The sequence below is a fragment of the Ostrinia nubilalis genome, chromosome 10 (genome assembly GCF_963855985.1).
Source record: "Ostrinia nubilalis chromosome 10, ilOstNubi1.1, whole genome shotgun sequence".
NCBI classification, from domain to species: Eukaryota; Metazoa; Arthropoda; class Insecta; order Lepidoptera; family Crambidae; genus Ostrinia; species Ostrinia nubilalis.
Window position 1 is genome coordinate 15,358,761 of NC_087097.1, and position 21,381 is coordinate 15,380,141.

The following is a 21,381-nucleotide window of genomic DNA, read 5'->3' on the forward strand; positions in this document are numbered from 1 at the left end:
AATACTATTTATAAATAATTAAATCATGAATACTTATTTCAACTTATTTCAATAGAATAATACTAGATACTTCCGGAAAGTTCTACTTCGCTTTTCGTTCAGAAACCAGTGAGCCTACTACCTACTACACGCTCCGAAAATCGAATCCCTTCATAAATCGATTCGATCAAAAAGTGCAACTTGTCTAGGGGGGCGTCGTCTTTTTTAAACTACACTTAAAAATCTTGAAACTAACTGTGGCCACGGGAGCGAAGCGATTTCGGAAATACAACTTTCAGTTTTGTAATTTTATCTAAGGAGAAATTTCTAAACGAAATCTCCAAAGCTATAAATACAACCTCCACTGTTGCCAACATTCATTCATTTTATGACGTCTGTCAGATAAGTCTGTTGGTGTTTTGTGTTGACTGCTGTTTTTATTTATTTTGTGCTATTTAACTCTACTGTCCTACATTTTTACCCAAGTGCCAGTTATAGAAAGCATATACTTTGTGTTGAGTGTTGAGTTTGAAACAAACATGACTGTTCATAAGTGTGTTGGATATAGAACTCGCGCGAGCAGGGAGTGTGAACGCACGAATCCGACATCCTACTGCCAATGCTGGTCAAAGCGAACTCCAATGCAATGGAAACAGCTGAATACTTGTTCTTGTGGAGAAGAATACGATGGTAAGCTGTGGCTACCTTTGTATTATTGGGCAAACATTTTTTTAAATCACATCAGTTGTTCAGAATTCTTATAAAATCTGCTGTTATTGTTATGGTAATCATAACAGCAGATTCAATAGAATCTGGATGCTGGTTCTCAAAACCAAGTCATTGCCAAAATAAAAAAAGAAGACAATAATTAATTAGTTTAAAAAAATGCCAATTCCAAGAGCTTTGTGATGTTATACAGTCTAGTTAATATTTAACTTATTATTACTTAGATTTTCCTAACATTACCCTCAGAATCTTACAATAATATATTCGGAGATACCATCCACATATCATTTAAGTCTGTAAAATGAAATCAATAAAATTAATTCAATAAAAATGTTAAAAAACACTGTTTTTCATAGAATTTCCATGCCCATCTCTACCTCCATTCTTTTACTTAGTTTATGTTATTTTATTAAGGGGAGTCACTCCTTCTGGCACAGGTGCCATTGCACTTACAAGAAAGAGTGCACTTCAAATTCTATTAATTATTGTTGTTAACAAAATAAACATTTTTCATTTTCATTCAAATTTTTAGTAAGCGAATGGAAATGGGAACATCCAGCTGACAATGGACTGAGTTGGGTGGTGATCAGCGACGACCAGAAACAAGTGACGTTCCACCCGTTCTACAGCTCCGGCACGGCGGCCGTCCGGGGAGACACACCGATGAAACTGGACTACCACTACTATTGGGAAGTCAAAATGCTGACTGAAACATATGGAACTGATATTGTAAGTTTTTTTTTACTTATGTAGTAAAATTCGTGTTCGTTTAATTGTTGCACTGCGCATCAACAAATAAATGGAAAGTAAAATACATTATGTACTATCGGCAACAGTGTTAACTATCCATTGCTTGTCATGTCATCTCGTACTATCACAAAGAATCACCATTTGATGAGAGCGAGAGCAATAACGGAAATGGATAGTTAACAGTGTGGCCGTGTGTACAGTACAAAGTAGAAACTTTGCGCATAATGCACCCATTTATTTATTTGCTTGTCACGTCACATTTACATTCAACAAAGGTTAGTTAGTTCGTTAACATGAATTGCAGGCATACATTTAAACCACTAGTCACTAAACATTGGAGATAACAATTTATTTAATCCATTTGCAAACTTCTCCTTATCTTTATCAAAATATTTTAGTTTCCAACATCACTTTATTGTTTTATGAATCAGGCAGACTGACTAAACTGATAAATTGTCATTGAACTGTAAACAAATTGAAACTAGGTCGGTCACATTAGTACATCTTTAACATTTTAGCTATGTTTTAGTAATCTACTAGACTATTAAGGACAATAGCAAATTCACTGTAGGACATGTACTTTTTTATTTTAATTGTAATAAATTGAATATTAAATTATTTACAACGTAGCAAATTATCATGATCTTTTAATTATAAATATTAATATGGAAAACAATCCGTATGTGTACGTACATATTTACATAAGTCAAGGTAGAAAACTTTAAAATGCTGTAAATTGTATACAGAGTCTGCCAAGTTCACAATTGGGCAATTGGACTTGAAGTGTAATATTTTTACTACTGTAAGATATTTTCTGAATAGTTTTCCTTTCGTTTGGCAGAATGCCCCAATGTCAGGCAGTTGGCAAATGCATTGACCGGAACTGGTCTGTTTTATCTATTATTCACTTACGCATTTAATTTTATATGATTACTAGCTGTGCCCGCGACTTCGTACGCATGAAAATAGTTTGAATGATATTTCCCGTTTTGCCACATTTTTCTTTACTCCTCCGCCCCTCTTGGGCGAGCATTGGCGTAACTATAGGGTGGCCGAGGCCCCCAGGAAAAATAACCCTATAGATACGCCAAGGGCCCCATGCACAGATTTTGCCATAAGCCTCGGATGGTATATTCAAATTTCTTTTCTGCTCAACCCAAAGGTAAACTGGTCGAGAATGCTTTAGTGCATTAAGTTCGCCTTATGTTCAAATTTATTTTGGCATAAAAGTTTAAATAAATAAATATATTTACGCCACTGTCCGAGCGGTCGTGGTCACGTTGAGGCGTTGTTCACATTGGTTTTAGAGGCGAATGGATACAGCTCTCCGCACGATCTCCCGTCCTGCCATCTCTCTGTGTTCTTTCATTGCCTTTCATAATAGTCGAGCATACCGGCTCTCGTTCTTCCTAATATCATTCATGATGCATGTGACGCACGAACATCTCTCATGCAGTGACGTAGAAACTGTATGCGTAAGAAAACTGTTTCTCTGCGCTATAACTAGGTGTACTATAGATAACTAGATCTCGGATGTACATATAATGTCCTTAACACGTTTGCTAGATGTAACATTGTGTGCTAATTGAAGGGCAAAATATCTTATCGTGCAAGTAACTAAGAGAATAATCAGAAGCTAACCGGCCGACCTCGCGAGATGGGTCAAGACCTCGCAACTATTTAATATGAAGTGGACAATTATTCCTATCATGGAGAATTCGAGACTTTGTCTGGTTTATCAGCATCCTGCTGCATTATATAATTTATCTTGTTACACAATAGTCGAGAAAGGCCAAAGAAAGTTCAACACTCGGAATCGTTATCAAGCTTTCTATTATACACGTCAGTTTATTTGTCGTTTCTGTGCAAGTGATGCTCCACAATCGTTGAGTATTGAAATCATTTCACAAAATGACATTTATGTAAATTATTGTAATGAATATAGAATCATATTCTTGTCTTCTGATTTATTCAGGCCACTATTTCGGGACTGGAGCAGACTACAAGTGTGGAGCACCACAAGCGCGATATACAGCTATTTTCTTACAGCCACTCCAGATATGTTCTTCAGATTATCACTTAATGCATCTTGGTTTGCAACTGCGTTTGCCGAGCCTCCAGCTCGACGACAGTAAATGAGATTTACTAGGCGCAGACATTTTGCGTCGATCTGAGCAGTGTAGTACAGTCAGGATCAAATAGTACATGACCCCCATAGTGGCCAAGAAGTTGACTTGATAACCTTATTCCAAATTGTAACAAAGGCGTGCTGCAAACTTTTTGGCTACTTTGAGTGTCACGACACGACCTATTTGACGCTGACTGTTTCAGATAACGCGGCAAAGCATCGAAATTCAGAAAGATCTAACATCGAACTTTGTCCCCAGATGGTGGGCCTGGGTTCGGAAAAAGTGAACGTGTCAGACTTCCAGTTCAAGTTCACATCTCTCCTCGGACTTGACACGGAGTCTTACGGGCTCTCGTATACGGGGGCCGTTCGGCACAACGCCTCATCCAGCGCTGAATCGCCTGGTTTCTGTAGGGGGACCATCATCGGCGTTAGGGTCAACATGTGGCAGGGGACCCTAGAGTTCTACCTCAACAGGCAGGCGCAAGGTGGGTGTCATCCAACCACTTATTGGAAAGAGGAATTGTTTGTCTCTCTGTCTGTCAAAATACTTGCAACCGCTTCCGAGTAGCTAGGAACAATCGGGGAACTACTGTTAAAGGCTTATCGCCGATCGTCTTCAGACTTCAGATACCTAATGTAAAAGTAGAATTTTGTTATCAAGTACAAGTATTAAACATTTAAAGGTCGATGCCCTTTACTCATTAATAGAACATTACCTTATTTCACTAATCTTGCCAATTTGCTTGTAGCCTTATTACATAGATTTTATTTATAATTCTTCTTCGTCTTCGTCGCTACACTCTTGGCAGGAGTGGTCGTGGTCGTCACACCTGATTTGGTGGCAAGCTTCACAATCTGTCGCCATTCCTCTCGCACTTTTTTTTTACTTATATTAACATGTTATTCTCATGTTCTTTTTAGTATTTGTTTATCGTTAGTTAGCAACAAGACCAGGAAATTTACATGGTACTTATCTTAATTATCGTCATAGCAATAACATATAGACGAAACATTCGGTCAGAGGCCGCTTAGTAATCGGTTTAGTCATTAAATATTTCCAGAAAATACCTACTTGGTTCATTCTAAATATTTTGTGTGCCAAGACTGCCAACACTCATTCTTGTACACGAAGAGTAAATGCTGCCTTCGATCTGTTATATCCCAATTATTTTGATCTAGGTAATCGTCTCCATCGGTTTTAATGAAAAAATCAGGGGCTATATTCCTTTGTAAAAGAGTAAAAGCCTTTTATATCGGTGTTATTTCCAAGTAGGAAGTGGGGTAGTTATAATTTACTGATTTTCTTCTATTTTGAGAGAGCTGCACAGCATGTGCCCTATCAAGCCTTAGATAACGTCCGAATTTCTAGCTCACTACTTCTTCGTCTCCCGAACCCATTTGCCTCTTGACTCTAGAGAGTGCTCTTACAGAGAAAATAAATGCCCTGATGCTGATCCTGATGTCATCTTCCAGGCATATCGTTCTACAACCTGCGGCGTCATCAAGAACTCTATCCAATCATCTGCTCCACGGCCGCGCAGTCGTCCATGAGACTGATATACGCCGCCTCCTGGCGCGCGTCACTCCTGGTGGACGCAGCTAAGATCCTGGCAGCCTCTGTAGACCAGGTCAAGCTGCCCCCCGGCCTGTTTTACGCGCTGCGCAACCAGTTCTGGCTCACGATGCCTAATGGAGGTACGTCGCGGTATAATATGTAGTTTCAAAAGCTGATATATCCAGAGTCCTGGCGCGTCACTCCTGGTGGACGCAGCCAAGATCCTAGCAGCTTCTGTAGACCAGGTCAAGCTGCCCCCCGGCCTGTTTTACGCGCTGCGCAACCAGTTCTGGCTTACGATGCCCAATGGAGGTACGTCGCGGTATAATAGTTCCGACAGCTGATATATCCAGAGTCCTGGCGCGTCTCGCTACTCGTGGACGCAGCCAAGATCCTGGCAGCTTCTGTGGACCAGGTCAAGCTGCCCTCCGGCCTGTTTTACGCGCTGCGCAACTAATTCTGGCTCACGATGCCTAATGGAGGTACGTCGCGATGTAATAGTTCCAACAGCTGATATAGGCGACGTCCTGGTGCGCGTCACTCCTGGTGGACGCAGCCAAGATCCTGGCAGCCTCTGTCGACCAGGTCAAGCTGCCCCCTGGCCTGTTTTACGCGCTGCGCAACCAGTTCTGGCTCACGATGCCCAATGGAGGTACGTCGCAGTATAATAGTTCCAACAGCTGATATATCCTGAGTCCTGGCGCGTCACTCCTGGTGGACGCAGCCAAGATCCTGGCAGCTTCTGTAGACAAGGTCAAGCTGCCCCCCGGCTTGTTTTACGCGCTGCGAAACCAGTTCTGGCTCACGATGCCCAATGGAGGTACGTCGCGGTATAATATGTAGTTTCAAAATCTGATATAGGCGACGTCCTGGTGCGCGTCACTCCTGGTGGACGCAGCCAATATCCTGCCGGCCTCCGTGGACCAGGTCAAGCTGCCCCCCGGCTTGTTTTACGCGTTACGCAACCAGTTCTGGCTCACGATGCCCAATGGAGGTACGTCGCAGTATAATAGTTCCAACAGCTGATATAGGCGACGTCCTGGCGCGCCTCACTCCTGGTGGACGCAGCCAAGATCCTGGCAGATTCTGTGGACCAGGTCAAGCTGCCCCCCGGTCTGTTTTACGCGCTGCGCAACCAGTTCTGGCTTACAATGCCGGTAAATCAGCCACTGTTCTGAACAGTGGCTGAACTTCTTTTAAATAACACTCCATTATCTATCTATAAAAGCGAAAGGTCACTGATTGACTGACTCACTCATCACGAGATCTCATAAACTACAACTGCTAGGAGTCTCCAATTTTGCACGGGGGTTGCTTTTAGAACGTAGGTGCTCAGTGTTCACTAAGAACGGATTTTACGAAACTCCACCTTAAGGGGCTAGTATCCAAATAAAGCTTAGATAACATACCTACAATCAACTAGCAATTGCTATTTTTAGTTGCATTAAAACTGATAAATAGTGCCATATGACTGTAGTTGTTTGTTTCATTCATGGTCACCTCTGATCTTCATTTTCCAATCAGTGTGTACGAAAATATTTTGATGTTTTTCTAATTACCTACAAAAAATAAACCAACATAGATAATTCATAAAAACAACCAAACAATTCCAATCGGTTATCGCTTAATTTATAATTAGTTAGCTATAATTAGTGGGACAAGCTTTAATTAACCCACTCAGATAATAGTACACAAATATGTATCTTGTGAAAGTATAGCGGGTCGTGTGAGTTGATCTTTATGGCTTATTTATTTATTTAATGCTAAATAGATACCTAAATTGGCACAAAACGAATGCCTTACTATGATGAAGAAGCGGAGAAGTGTTTTAAATAAATAACAAATCAGATTTCATTATTCAGGTAACCAGGAAATCTGGTTATACAAAACAATTCTCCGCTTCGCTTGGTGAAAACCGGGCCTAAGGGTGTATTTTGGTGGACTACCGGCTTCTTTAGTGCAAACGGTCAAGTTGAGCAATCTATGTAATTTTATTATATCTATTCACTGTAAATTGATTACAAACATACAAATTTATTTTTGATTAGCCTTGTCTCTTTATAGGTCTAGCAAAATCAAAATCAAAAATATTTATTCAGTTTAGACCACAAGTGGCACTTATGAACGTCAAATATAGCAAACAATAAAAAGAAAAGGTAGCCCTTAAGGGGCACTTTACATGACTCCTTATCTTTTGGGCCCTGCCAGCGCTTCGAGACAAACATATGGCAATAGCACGTAACTTAGTCAGTGCCTGAGCTATAGGAGCGGCACGGGAGGATATTTTTGATGACGTCAAACGGTAGCGAGACTTCAGATGTGTTTCAGAGGTGGAATTGTGTAAAGCAATCGTAATCATTTGACAGTTCATAACGTACGATTATTCTGTCAAACGCTTTGTCTTTGTTCGTACGTTATGAACTGTCAAATGATTACGATTGCTTTACACAATTTTATTTTATTTTATTTATCTACACTTTTGCACATACAAACTGTACAGTGGCGGACTTAATGCTTATTCCACCTTAGATTTGTATTCAATAGTCACGTGTATTCTATCTCTCCTACATGTCATTGGCAGAAGACAGACCGTCCCTTAAAAAATTCTCTGTCACGTCATAAATGTCAATGCTACCCTACGAAGGCACTGACTCAGTTAAGCGTATAAAGCCTGGTCCGTGAGCACGTAGAATCCCGTCCAATGACCCCAAGCTACCCATCCTTATCGCTCGCGCGTAATTATATTGCTGTCGCGACTGTGCGACGCGCGCCCGCAGTGAGTGTGCGAGCGCGACAGCAACATAATTACGTGCGAGCGACAAGGATGGGCAGCTTGGGGTAATTGGACGGGATTCTACGTGCTCACGGATCAGGCTTTAGTTAGGCCTATAGTTACCAACATACAACACCATAAGGTTTAGGTTTCATAGCCTGTCCTTTTGGAACCCAACCAACAATCAAAACAAAAGGTCTTCACAAACTATACCTAGATTTATATCTCGCCAGTTAATTAGTACTATTATAAAACAAGATAACCACCCGCTGACCGCTGACCTACAACGTGAACCCTGTTTAGTTCATTATCACTACGAGAAATAGAGTGAGTTACAATGTGGGAGATTGCGCTATCACTGCATTATAAACTATTAAAGGGTATTAGTTGAGTAAAGTGCATTCTTCAGTCATGTTCTAAACAAAGAACTAGGTGCGGTCACAAGAGCAAATGAGCTATGAGGAAATCATACCTGTGAAAATTAGAGAAATTCTCATTCTCATCTAAATCAATTTAAGGCCTATTCAGATCTAAGCGGTATTAGCGAATACGCTACCGTCTGTGGCAGAGAAAACCCAGTGGGTATGCGGTAATAATACTGTTCAGACCTAAGCGGTAATCGCTACCGTCTGCGGCAGAGAAAACGCTCTAGCCGCGGTACTTGATACTAAATACCTGAGCGAAACCCGCGTGGTATGTACCTCTACCCACAGCGGCAGCGAATATCGCTCAGGTCGCTCTAGCCGCGATACTTGATACTAAATACCTGAGCGAAACCCGCGCGGTATGTACCTCTACCCACAGCGGCAGCGAATATCGCTCAGGTTTGAATAGGCCTTTAGGATGGATTCGACCAAAAAAGAGTAAATATTAATCTCAAAATAAATCATCAGTCATTCGACATACATATTATTTACCATACTGAAACTGTCAACGTACCAATTATACCAGGAGTTATTCTCAGATAAAAGTTTTGTCGAATCGGGCCTTATTGATTGTTTTGGGAATATTGCTTCTGAATGCTGTTTTGCAATTGAAATTTTGTCAATTTTGACGGGGGTTTTGGTCAATTTGATTTGATTTGATTTTCTTTATCAGCGCCTGCACATCTGACTAATATTTTTTGTTTGCAAAACAACACCCTTTACGATTACAAAATGTGCATTAGCACTCCTAGTTCTTATCTCTCTCTTTCTTTTGTTCCTTGTTTTTTTGTTGTTTTTGTTTGCGTTCGCGAGCACATAGAGCAAGCCTAGTTTTCTTACTACATAATTGAAATGTAAATGCACCTTTACTTACACTACATAAGCAAACAAAAGGTTACATCGTGACTCGTGTGCATACAATCCATTTGATATCACCTGACTTGTTTCACTCTTAAGCTGTGAGCATCCTATTCAGTTGCAATAAGAGTTATATTGCAACAAAAATGTGAAGTTTGATATGTAGTTCATTATACGATTATTTAAGTGCATCCTCGTTGTTTAAATTAGGACAAAGTAACGTTAATTCACAAGAGATAAAGAGATTTAATTTTAATGCAGATTGCACTGAGAGCAAACAAGAACATTGTAGTATTTGTAGTACTTTTGACTGGAATCGTATGCACTGAGAGCAAACAAGAACATTGTAGTATTTGTAGTACTTTTGTGACTCGAATCGTACTATAAATATTTATTTCTTTATTACAATATTATTGCGATGCATGCAGAGGCATTCGCAAGATAAAAAGGCTTAACGAAATTTATAGCACGTGTTTCTTTATTACGTAATACCACAGTAATACTATGGAATCGAAAATATCGAATAATTTTGCTGGAAATTCCCAATAAGTCAATTAATCCCCCTGTTGTTTGATCACCTACGACGGTAGCAAAAATCGGTCCCAAACTTCCATAGTCCGCGACAAACATTAACACAAACCTTATACGAAAAAGACGGTATTTTGAAAATAATATTTATAACCCCATCGAGCTAACTGCGCACGTCGCTAGAATGCGACGATGTGACGTCACGGCCGTCGGGTGCGCAGCTCATTCGACCGGGTTGTAACATCCCTTAACAAGATTTTTAGATCTTTTTTCTCTTTTCAGGTTACATAGAACAAGAGGCTAAAGAAAAAGATATGGAGTGTGAACAACAGAAGTCTGCCAACCTGGTGAGTGAGGAGCAGACCAGCTTCTACTTTTGCTAGCGATGCGCTATCCTGGGGTTCCGACACTAGCCTAGTTTTCCAGACTTAAGGCTGATTTTTCAATCGTCGGATAACTTCTAGTTTGGCACATTGACAGTTAGTATGGGAAATATGTAAAAATGACAAGGTTATTCTTCAGATAAAAGTTAGTATCTGACGATTGAAAAATCAGCCCTTAGTCTAGACTTGCTTGTCCATGATGCTATCATAGACGAAGCGACGATTGCCGAACGGTGAAGGTGTCAGACTGGCCGACTCGTGATCCGAGGAACGCGGGCATATTTGGCTTACCACGAGGGGTTAACGGAATTAGTAATTTGTGTTTACAATTTAATATTCTTTTAAAGAAAGTCCTGAACTAAAATCTAAAATTGGGCAATCGAGTTGAGATAAATGGTAAGATAAAAAAAAAAATTAATTAACACGTGTTGCAGTTGAATGACTTTTGAGTGTGAGACTGTCTTGTGACTTGTATTTACATTTCAAATCTTTGTTACCAAAGGATTAATATTTCAACAGTAGATTTAGATAAAAATTTCATGTGAATTCTGAATTGTGAAGTCACTTTTCTTATCATAATACTGAAGTTTTTAATAAAAATAAATGGCTACGTCGGAATCACCAGGAAATGTTAAATCTAGTGCCATAATTATATAATCGTAATCTAAGCATTTTAAAACCCTAATCTAAATGCACTGTATTTTCATGGGCACCAAATATCATTTATCTAAATTATAATCACACATATCGCTAGCTTATTCAATGTTTATTTATTATAGATTGTAGTGTATGTATTATTGAGTATTCTTCATGAAATCAACAAAGCCTTGTATAAAAAATTTACAATTTAAGCTACGTGATTGCATGTGAAACCATTGTTCTTTAACATTTAGAAAAGGAATGTAGAGTATTGTTTCTATAAAATGATATAATAAGAATGTAAATTGTTAAGATTGGAAGGGCGGGAGCGGAGGTGAAATAATTATATTTTTGCTTAAAATAATCGTTAAAAAAGCTTTGTTAAAATTTACTTAATACTCAAATCTAGGTTTGATAGAGTAATTCTAGCTTTGCTTATTTAGATTTTGAGGCTTGGTGGAAATAGTAAGGCAATAGTCTCCTATAAAATAGGCTGCGTATAGTGTCGTCATAGACCACGTCACAATGGGTGCGATTGGCGGAAAAAATCACTTGTAAGCGCTTATAAGCAAAATGGTGATCGCTAACTTTAGTTTTCGGTGAGGACACGTTTACTAACATTTGCTAACTTCAACAATGTTGTTACATTGATTTTTTAGCAGTGACAGCGCTTACCGCTTAGCGATCGCCATTTGCTTATAAGCGTTTACATGTGCTTTTTTCCAACAAACGCAGCCAATGCTTACTATAGAATGCACTGTTCTGGTGTCGTTCAGACGTTGGCGTCGGCGTATGGCGTCCATAGAAACGTTTAACGCTGACGGATGCCGCGTATATCGTTTATAAGAGACCGTAGCCTTAAATATTTCAGAGTTACTCCTATGTAAATAAATATCTTCGTAGCATTGTTTTTAAGTTTAAGAAACGCACTCGCCTTATAAGCACTGTAAGTCCTCCTTATCACCCTCGGCGTGCTATTGGTCCGTGTGCGCAGACGCGGCCATCGGGCGCGGGTCTGAAGCGGCGCCACTGGCAGACGTGTCTGCCGCTGCGGTCCCCCAAGTGAGGGCCTTGGACCAAGCTCACCGTCTAAGGCCCCCCAAGTGAGGGCCTTGGACCAAGCTGACCTTCTAAGGCCCCCCAAGTGAGGGCCTTGGACCAAGCTCACCATCTAAGGCCCCTAAGTGAGGACCTTGGACCACCAGCTCCGGTCCAAGCTCACCATCTAACCGGTATAAAGGTGCCTGTCCACTGAAGCGGAGCGGAGAGGAGAGCGGAGCGGAACAGTGCCAATATTAACTAATATTTATTTAATCCGGTAGCCCAACGACCTTAAGATGTTTTCTAGCCTTTGATAATAGATCTCAATTTTTATCTTAATTTTGTGCAGTGTTACACTAGTTGCTTAAACCAATCTCTGCTCCGTAAAATGAATTCTTAATCTAGCTTGCAAGATTTTTTAAGCAAATTGTGTAAGCGGAGCGGAGAACAGAATACGGAAATGGAGCGGACAAGCAGAAAAAAACCGCGCTCTGGGCTCCCTTACTCATCATTTCAGCCATAGGACGTCCACTGCTGAACATAGGCCTCCCCCAATGCTTTCCATGTTGATCGATTGGCAGCGGTCTGCGTCCAGCGCTTCCCTGCTACCTTTACGATGTCGTCGGTCCACCTTGTAGGTGGACGTCCCACGCTGCGTTTTCCGGTACGCGGCCTCCATTCCAGAACCTTTCTGCCCCATCGGCCGTCAGTTCTGCGTACTATGTGCCCTGCCCATTGCCACTTCAGCTTGCTAATCCGTCGGGCTATGTCAGCGACTTTGGTTCGTTTACGGATCTCCTCATTTCTGATTCGATCTCGCAAAGAAACACCAAGCATAGCCCTCTCCATAGCACGCTGTGCAACTTTGAGCTTCTGTATAAGGCCTATAGTGAGAGGCCACGTTTCCGAGCCATAAGTTATCACTGGTAACACACATTGGTTATACACTCTAGTCTTCAGGCATTGAGGTATTTTGGACGAAAAGAGCACTTAGAGCACCCGCCCAAATAGCACCCGCAGGAAAAGCACCTGGCCTAGTCCAAGAGCACCTATCGATAAATTTATAACGCTATTCGTGGATTCAAATTTATTGTAACATTTTTTTTTGTCCACGAACAGAGAGAAACGGAAATATCGATAGGTACTCTTCGTGGACTAAGCTAGGTGCTATTTGGGCAGGTGCTCTAACTGGACTAACTCCAATAGACAAACAGAGTCTGCAACTCCGCTCCGCTTTACTCTCTTGCTCCGCCTCAATGGATAGGCACCCTTATGTATTTAAGGCTAAGTTCAGAGGGAAATTAAACATAGATTTTTAATAATGAGAACTCAAAAATAATGTTCTATATAAAACTCTAGACACAGGAAAAATCATTTTAATATTATCTCTTGTGCCAAATACTTCAAAAATCTCCTACATTTTGGCCAATAATCTTGTATGCAGTATGACTCTTATTTGACTCGGTCAGGAACCGTGAAAATATTTCTTGCATTGTTTTAATTTCATTTGCTTTCATATCATTTGTCTCTGAATATCAGATAGCTAAATAAGTGTTCAGTATTTATGATTGATTTTCTCGTCGATAGTGAAAATATTCTTGTTGATGATGTGTAGAATTACTTCTTTATAATATGATTTTTTGTGCCAGATCTGAGTATTTTGTTCCAATTTCTTAGACGTGCGGAATTCACTAATTGTTCAAAATGTTCTTTGTAAAACTTTGTCAGTCACTGAATATGCAATGTGTAATAATATCGCAATATTATAAATTTAATATAACGCCCCAATAGATGTCTTTAATATTCTTCATTATATTCATAAGGCAGTTATTTTATAATACCACATCTGAATGTTAATTGTAAATGTAGTGTAGGTATACGCTTGCACACAGCATTTATCTATGTTATAAAGTTATTTGGACTCAAGTGCATTACCAGGCTTACACATTGTTTGTAAAGTACTTTTACTGTCACGTCATATACGGACGACTGCACGGCAAATATGTCACCGTAAAATTATGAATTCCGTCAGATTATAAGACGTAGTTAGATTACAATCTAACCTAACCCACTGGTAGTTAAAATGTCACGCGTTAGTATTATAAATGATGGTGCAAATTATTTAAAAAATGTAAAGTTGTAGTTGTCGACTGTGCATAATGTAGCAGCATTTGTAGCATTTATTAGTTTTTTTTTGGTGGAGGGATATTTATAGATGAATTAGAAAATTACCTAATTATGAACTATTATTGATAAAAAGTTATCACCAGACAGAAAATCTCAAAACTAATATGACAACGGCCTTCGCTGTGTTTACTTTGGTCTATGTCTGTCTCGTCTAGGTAATTAAATGTTGTAACCAAATAATCGTCAAATTACTCAAGAGATTATTTTAATACGTAATATAAATGGAGTACTTAATACTGTCTTTTTGTAATCAGTTGTAGAATTTAATTACTTATACTAAAATTAAAATATTTTGATCTCTCAATGAACATTGAGGTTGAGGCCGACAGCCGTAACCGTCTCAAAATCTTTCTAGTATATTGATGATTTGATGAAATGTAATGTGTAATAATAATATGTCGCGGCCAACTAGTTAAATAGGATAGTAACTGGAATAGCTAGACTAACTGTACATTATACGCCGGTAACTAAAGCCCGGTCTGTGAGCACGTAGAATTTTGTCCGATGACCCAAGCTCCCCATCCTTATCGCTCGCGTATATTGCTGTCGCTACTGTGCGACGGGCGCCCGCAGTGAGTGTGCGAGCGCGACAGCAACATAATTACTTGCGAGCGATAAGGATGGGTAGCTTGGGGTCATTGGACAAAATTCTACGTGCTCGCAGACCAGACTATAGCTCTGGTATAAGGTGGCGAGGTGGTTAAGCTGTGCTAAAAGAATGTTTATTTTCATGTAAGACTGTAATTTGACTAAAAGGTGAATGTTATTGTTTTCTTATAAAATAAAATAACTGTGATACACTATATATTATTTTATTGTTATCCTCTAGGTTAGTAAGTAAGTATACTACCTAGCGTACAAGGCTTTGTTGTTTGCCTTCATTTCACTGGGTTCCATTCATGGTTTCCATTCATTCTTCATAGTTTTTGGTTTTTATTTATTGTTGGCACTAGAACTGGTAGCTTTGCTAGCTAGAATTTGCTAATTAGTTCTATAGAATCCATAGCCTTAGCTTAAGGCCTTAGCAGTCAAATTCGAGATTGACCGATGCTATACTATCTTTAAAAAGTTGAAGACTGAACATCAAAATCGGCATTTATTGCTCATAAAAAGCAAAAATTCATTTGAAATATTAGGCAAAACCCGTTGCAGAGGGCGCTGCTAGCACAGTAAAAAATTCTAGTATTTATTCCCAATAATTTCATTGTTGTAATACAACTCTAACAAAAAAATATTTTGCAATTTTATTCCCACTTAGAACGACACACTTATCAAAAACTCTGTGCTAGTGCTGCACTCTGGCGGCAGAACATGGCAGTTACGTTCCAGACTTGATTAATGTCCTATGTCCCCAGAAGGGGCTGGATGGGACAGACAGAGGGCGTCGACAACAGTCCTCCATCGTGTTCGGTCTTGAGCTTCGTCTTGCCGATTTTCTTCGCCAAGTCCCAGAAGGGACAGTCTTTCCCAGATATAATTTTAACAAGGTGTTAATATAGCCATCAATTGAATTACAGCTCAGTGAGATCCTGCCGAGCCAGTACATGAACGGTTTCTACGTGGACAGCGTCGACCGCGACTATCGCGTCGTGGTGTGGGAGTAGCAGCCACCGACTCGCCCGCAGGACATGATCACTGAAATACCTTCAGTTGGGCTGAGTGTGAGTTAAGATCAAACGTCCTCACTATACATATAGTGAGTGCGTTAAAAAATGTATGAAAATTTTAGTTCTTGAACGTTTCCGCTAGGGGCGCTGTACAATCCGTCATACATTTAATGTAATTTTTTTACGCGTTCACTAGTGAGAACGTTTGATGTAAACTCACACTCAGCCCTGAGATACTTTCACAGATTCTATTTAAATACCTTTGGACACCTTCACAGAGTCTATCTAAGGCCTTCCACCAAGGCAGAGCTTAGCGGAGAAATGCTTGCTGTGATTGAATAACCAATCAGATGTCATTCTGTCAACTTCATTCGACCTGAATGACCAGATCTCATTGGTTGTTCAAAATACTTCTCATCGGGAAACCTTCAAATTACACTGTCCACCGTCTCTTTAAACACTCGACATTGGAGAAACTATTGCTTCAAATACGCACCATTGAAGCCATTCAACAGAATAATATTATTAAATACTTCTTCGAATGAATGTAGGTAGGTATCTCTTTTTCTGCCTACAAAAGTGTAAAAGAGACAGATACACTGTCACGGGGACAAAAAGTCACCCGTGCGCGCCTAATTCGATTCTTTGCACCACTTATGCCAAAAGGAGGTATTTCTGTGGTTACAAATAGTTATTAATATTTTAAGATGGTTGGTAGATTGTCGTTTGTCGTAATCTTCTGCCCCAAACAATCCAGGGTATCGGAACAGTACAAGGGTGGCTCTAAGAAATCGTATACCTAATCATTATAGTAATGTAATAGCTGACAAATAAGTACTTGCATTCAAATATTTTGCATAGTACCTACCTGTTTAAAAAATATATTTGTCGTTTGTTTGTTCAATCCTTTTGTGCCAGCTTTTGTGAAACAAAACTAGTAGATAACTGCCACTTTTATAGTATTTTAAAGGTTTAAACATTAACAATTAGGTATACGTTCATGACTTTATGTGTAAGTAGAAATAAAATCCAAATTATGTTATTTAAAATCATATTAATTTGGAAATCTTTAATGACATCTTTAGAAAGCTAGTGAATAATATTATGAAGTTTAAATTATGGATGAAATGATATCATTGATAAACTAAATTCGAGGTTGAACTCAAGTTCGAGGCTGAGGCCTTAAACTGCGATTTCCAACCCGCCTGCCAAGCGTGGGGATTATGGCAAAACCCTCTACTATAGTGGAGGAGGCTCATAGTCCAGCAGTGGACTGTAAAGGGCTGTTGATGATGATGATGATGATAAACTAAATTAATTTTTCGCTGCTAGTTTTATTTTTTAGCTATTCTGGAAAAATGGGTGGAGTTTATATTTTTCAGGTTTTCCTATGCGGTTCTCTCATTTGATAGTTACAGTATATCAGGCTATTATTTAGTACGTGTAGTTTTATTATGATGTCTTGTAGCATTGCATTAAGTTAGACAAAAATTGCTTTAAGTATTTTTATAAGAGCATGCATCATCGAATAAGGATACATTGTAAGATTAAAATAAAATTTTAAAACGTGTTAAATATTTGTTTTATTAAAGCCACCATATCAGATTGCGATATCCTTCCTTTCCCTTTCCCTATGGATGGAAGATAGTACCGTGGGCACGAATAACTCTCATAATGTGATTGACCCCTAGGATTGTATCCTTATCCTTAGGTGTTTCCGCTAAAACGTCCGTGTACTATTACGTGCTCTGTGCGTCCGTCCCGGCACACTATGGAGCGAAATTGCGATTTATGGACATAGCGATTTTTTTCACAATTTCTATTTGAAAAAAATACCTATCGATAGGTTACGTTATTCTGATGAATAAATGCTGCACAAGTTTTTCTCTAAAACCAATAGTTTGACTGGAAAAAAATATTTTCCATTTTCGTTGTATGGAATGAAACATAAAGTGGTCGATTTCGACATGTGCATGTGGATTGAGTGATCCTTGCTTCAATCTTAACAAAAATCGAGGAAGTTTTACTTAAAATATGTTAAAACATTGCGATGAAGTTTAAAAATTTGTTAAACCTAAGATAAAAATGTTATGGCCAATAAATAGGAGCACTCATACCGCACGCTTTAAGAAAACGTCAACATGTTTATTTCAGAAAATAAAGCCTTTCCACTTCTTTTTATAGTATAGAAAAATTGTTAAGAATATGTTAAAACTATTAACAAATTCAGAAATTCCTTGCACGTCCCGTTCCAAAGTTATGACGATTATTTAGGATCACTCACACCGCACACGGGCCGTACGAGTGCTCTTCAAAATAATGACTTTTTATTAATAAATACGTTTTATTTCTGTTGGGAAATGTGTGCAAACTGACGAGCGAATTTGTTAAAGAATAAGTGTGACAAAAATTAAAAGCTGAAGGAAGAAATTAACCTTTATTCTTTCTTCCAATATGCCGTGTGAGTGATCCTTACTTTTACCTCTGTCTGCTCATATGTAGTTCGTAGGCAGACTGAGATAGTATCTAAAATTGTTAATTGTTTTTAACAATTATTTGGCATATATTTTGCTTTTATTAAGGTCATAATTTAAGAAATATCAGGCTTAGATGATTCCTAAAGGAAAATGTTGATTAGGGTACATATGATTTTTTATTTTGTGAGACTGTTCCGATTCGTCAGACGTGACAATGCAAAACCAAATAATAAACTAAATACGATAAAATAATATTATTAAATCTCACATGTAAATGAATAAAACAAATTTCATGTTAGACTTTCATGACTTTTTATGTTTTTGATGTAATTTTCTTTATGTCATGCTATATGGCATGATAAACAATGTAGAAAGGCTGCATATAAAATTAAGGATGTAGGTTTATAAGTACAGGTTACACACGGCAGGCATCTAGAAATGTATAGATTTCGATGTGCTCTTTACGAATTTCAACTTTGCGACCTCCTATTGTCTCCGCGGGCGCCACCAAATTGAAAAAATGCTGCTAGTAGCAGATTTTTTCAAATAATTCCTTTAGGATTATTTTTGATAAAACGTCCTTAGGAAAACTTCTGATGAATCGAAACAGTCTCTCAAAATAAAAAATCATGCGTACCCTAATCAACATTTTCCTTTAGGAATCATCTAAGCCTGATATTTCTTAAATTTTATGACCTTAATAAAAGCAAAATATATGCCAAATAATTGTTAAAAACAATTAACAATTTTAGATACTATCTCAGTCTGCCTACGAACTACATAATGAGCAGATAGAGGTAAAAGTAAGGATCACTCACACGGCATATTGGAGGAAAGAATAAAGGTTAATTTCTTCCTTCAGCTTTTAAGTTTTGTCACACTTATTCTTTAACAAATTCGCTCGTCAGTTTGCACACATTTCCCAACAGAAATAAAACGTATTTATTAATAAAAAGTCATTATTTTGAAGAGCACTCATACGGCCCGTGTGCGGTGTGAGTGATCCTAAATAATCGTCATAACTTTGGAACGGGACGTGCAAGGAATTTCTGAATTTGTTAATAGTTTTAACATATTCTTAACAATTTTTCTATACTATAAAAAGAAGTGGAAAGGCTTTATTTTCTGAAATAAACATGTTGACGTTTTCTTAAAGCGTGCGGTATGAGTGCTCCTATTTATTGGCCATAACATTTTTATCTTAGGTTTAACAAATTTTTAAACTTCATCGCAATGTTTTAACATATTTTAAGTAAAACTTCCTCGATTTTTGTTAAGATTGAAGCAAGGATCACTCAATCCACATGCACATGATTTCGACTAAGCCTTGACAGATCTTGCTTTGAAACTACTTGAGCCTTGTTCTATGGCTTGTTGACTGTAATCCTACGCTATCAGCGCGTATCCAAAGTTGCCCGTTCACAAGTTATGAGGTTCTGAAAAATTAAAAAAAAGTAAGTAAAAGTGACTTTTTTTTGGAATATCTTTAAAGATTTAACAAAAATATAAAGATTTTATACGTTAATAATGTAAATTAACCTTAAATTACTGCTAAAAACACATTTTAATAAACTTAAAAGGAATTAAATCAGCGATTTTTTTTTCACAATTTCTGTTTAAAAAAAATACCTGTCGATAGGGTATGTTATTCTGATGAATAAATATTATGAACGTTTTTCTCTAAAACCAATAGTTTGGCTGAAAAAAAATATTTTCCATTTTCGTTGTATGGAATGAAACATAAAGTGGTCGATTTCGACTAAGCCTTAACAGATTTTGCTTTGAAACTACTTGAGCCTTGTTCTATGGCTTGTTGACTGTAATCCTATGCCATCAGCGCGCATCCAAAATTGCCCGTTCACAAGTTATGAGGTTCTGAAAAATTAAAAAAAAGTAAGTAAAAGTGACTTTTTTTTGGAATATCTTTAAAGATTTAACAAAAATATAAAGATTTTATACGTTAATAATGTAAATTAACCTTAAATTACTGCTAAAAACACATTTTAATAAACTTAAAAGGAATTAAATCAGCGATTTTTTTTTCACAATTTCTGTTTAAAAAAATAACTGTCGATAGGGTATGTTATTCTGATGAATAAATATTATGAACGTTTTTCTCTAAAACCAATAGTTTGGCTGTAAAAAAATATTTTCCATTTTCGTTGTATGGAATGAAACATAAAGTGGTCGATTTCGACTAAGCCTTGACAGATTTTGCTTTGAAACTACTTGAGCCTTGTTCTATGGCTTGTTGACTATAATCCTAGACTAACAGCGCGCGCACAAAGTTGCCCGTTCAGAAGTTATGAGGTTCCGAAAAATGAAAAGTAAAGTAAGTAAAATTGACTTTTCTTTAGATAAGACGACAAGAGAAAGGTTAATTACATTACTAAAGTATATAATTTTCATGTTTTAGTTGAATCTTTAAAGATTTATACCCAAAAAAAGATACTTTTACTTACTTTAATTTTCATTTTTTGGAACCTCATAACTTCTGAACGGGCAACTTTGGGCGCGCGCTGTTTTTGCAGGATTATAGTCAACAAGCCATAGAACAAGGCTCAAGTAGTTTCAAAGCAAAATCTGTTAAGGCTTAGTCGAAATCGACCACTTTATGTTTCATTCCATACAACGAAAATGGAAAATATTTTTTTCCAGCCAAACTATTGGTTTTAGAGAAAAACGTTCGTAATATTTATTCATCAGAATAACATACCCTATCGATAGGTATTTTTTTAAAACAGAAATTGTGAAAAAAAATCGCTGATTTAATTCCTTTTAAGTTTATTAAAATGTGTTTTTAGCAGTAATTTAAGGTTAATTTACATTATTAACGTATAAAATCTTTATATTTTTGTTAAATCTTTAAAGATATTCCAAAAAAAAGTCACTTTTACTTACTTTTTTTTAATTTTTCAGCACCTCATAACTTGTGAACGGGCAACTTTGGATACGCGCTGATAGCGTAGGATTACAGTCAACAAGCCATAGAACAAGGCTCAAGTAGTTTCAAAGCAAGATCTGTCAAGGCTTAGTCGAAATCGACCACTTTATGTTTCATTCCATACAACGAAAATGGAAAATATTTTTTTCCAGTCAAACTATTGGTTTTAGAGAAAAACTTGTGCAGCATTTATTCATCAGAATAACGTAACCTATCGATAGGTATTTTTTTCAAATAGAAATTGTGAAAAAAGTCGCTATGTCCATAAATCGCAATTTCGCTCCATAGTGCGGCATAACGATTAGAATAACGTTATCATTAAAGCGGTACTGAGTTGGCCAACAACTGTGTTCCATTGCTCTTATAAAAAAGTAAATT

General features: G+C 37.9%; 1 protein-coding gene and 1 long non-coding RNA gene across 3 annotated transcripts; both read left to right on the forward strand.

Annotated features, from left to right (window-relative positions):
• The first annotated feature begins 369 nt into the window (after positions 1–369).
• On the forward strand, positions 370–5,598 carry LOC135075471 (SPRY domain-containing SOCS box protein 3-like). Its single transcript, XM_063969910.1, has 6 exons — positions 370–669; positions 1,238–1,434; positions 3,843–4,071; positions 5,060–5,281; positions 5,358–5,453; positions 5,495–5,598. The coding sequence occupies exons 1-6, from the start codon at positions 519–521 to the stop codon at positions 5,596–5,598; spliced, it is 999 nt and encodes a 332-aa protein (XP_063825980.1). The 5' UTR covers positions 370–518.
• Positions 5,599–5,674: 76 nt separating this feature from the next.
• On the forward strand, positions 5,675–16,674 carry LOC135075319 (uncharacterized). Of its 2 annotated transcripts, none has more exons than XR_010258007.1 (3): positions 5,675–5,793; positions 10,008–10,072; positions 15,493–16,674. It is a non-coding gene; the product is annotated as an uncharacterized LOC135075319 (long non-coding RNA). The 2 variants fall into 2 exon arrangements; XR_010258006.1 differs by lacking the exon at positions 5,675–5,793 and adding an exon at positions 6,067–6,135.
• The last annotated feature ends 4,707 nt before the right edge of the window (positions 16,675–21,381 follow it).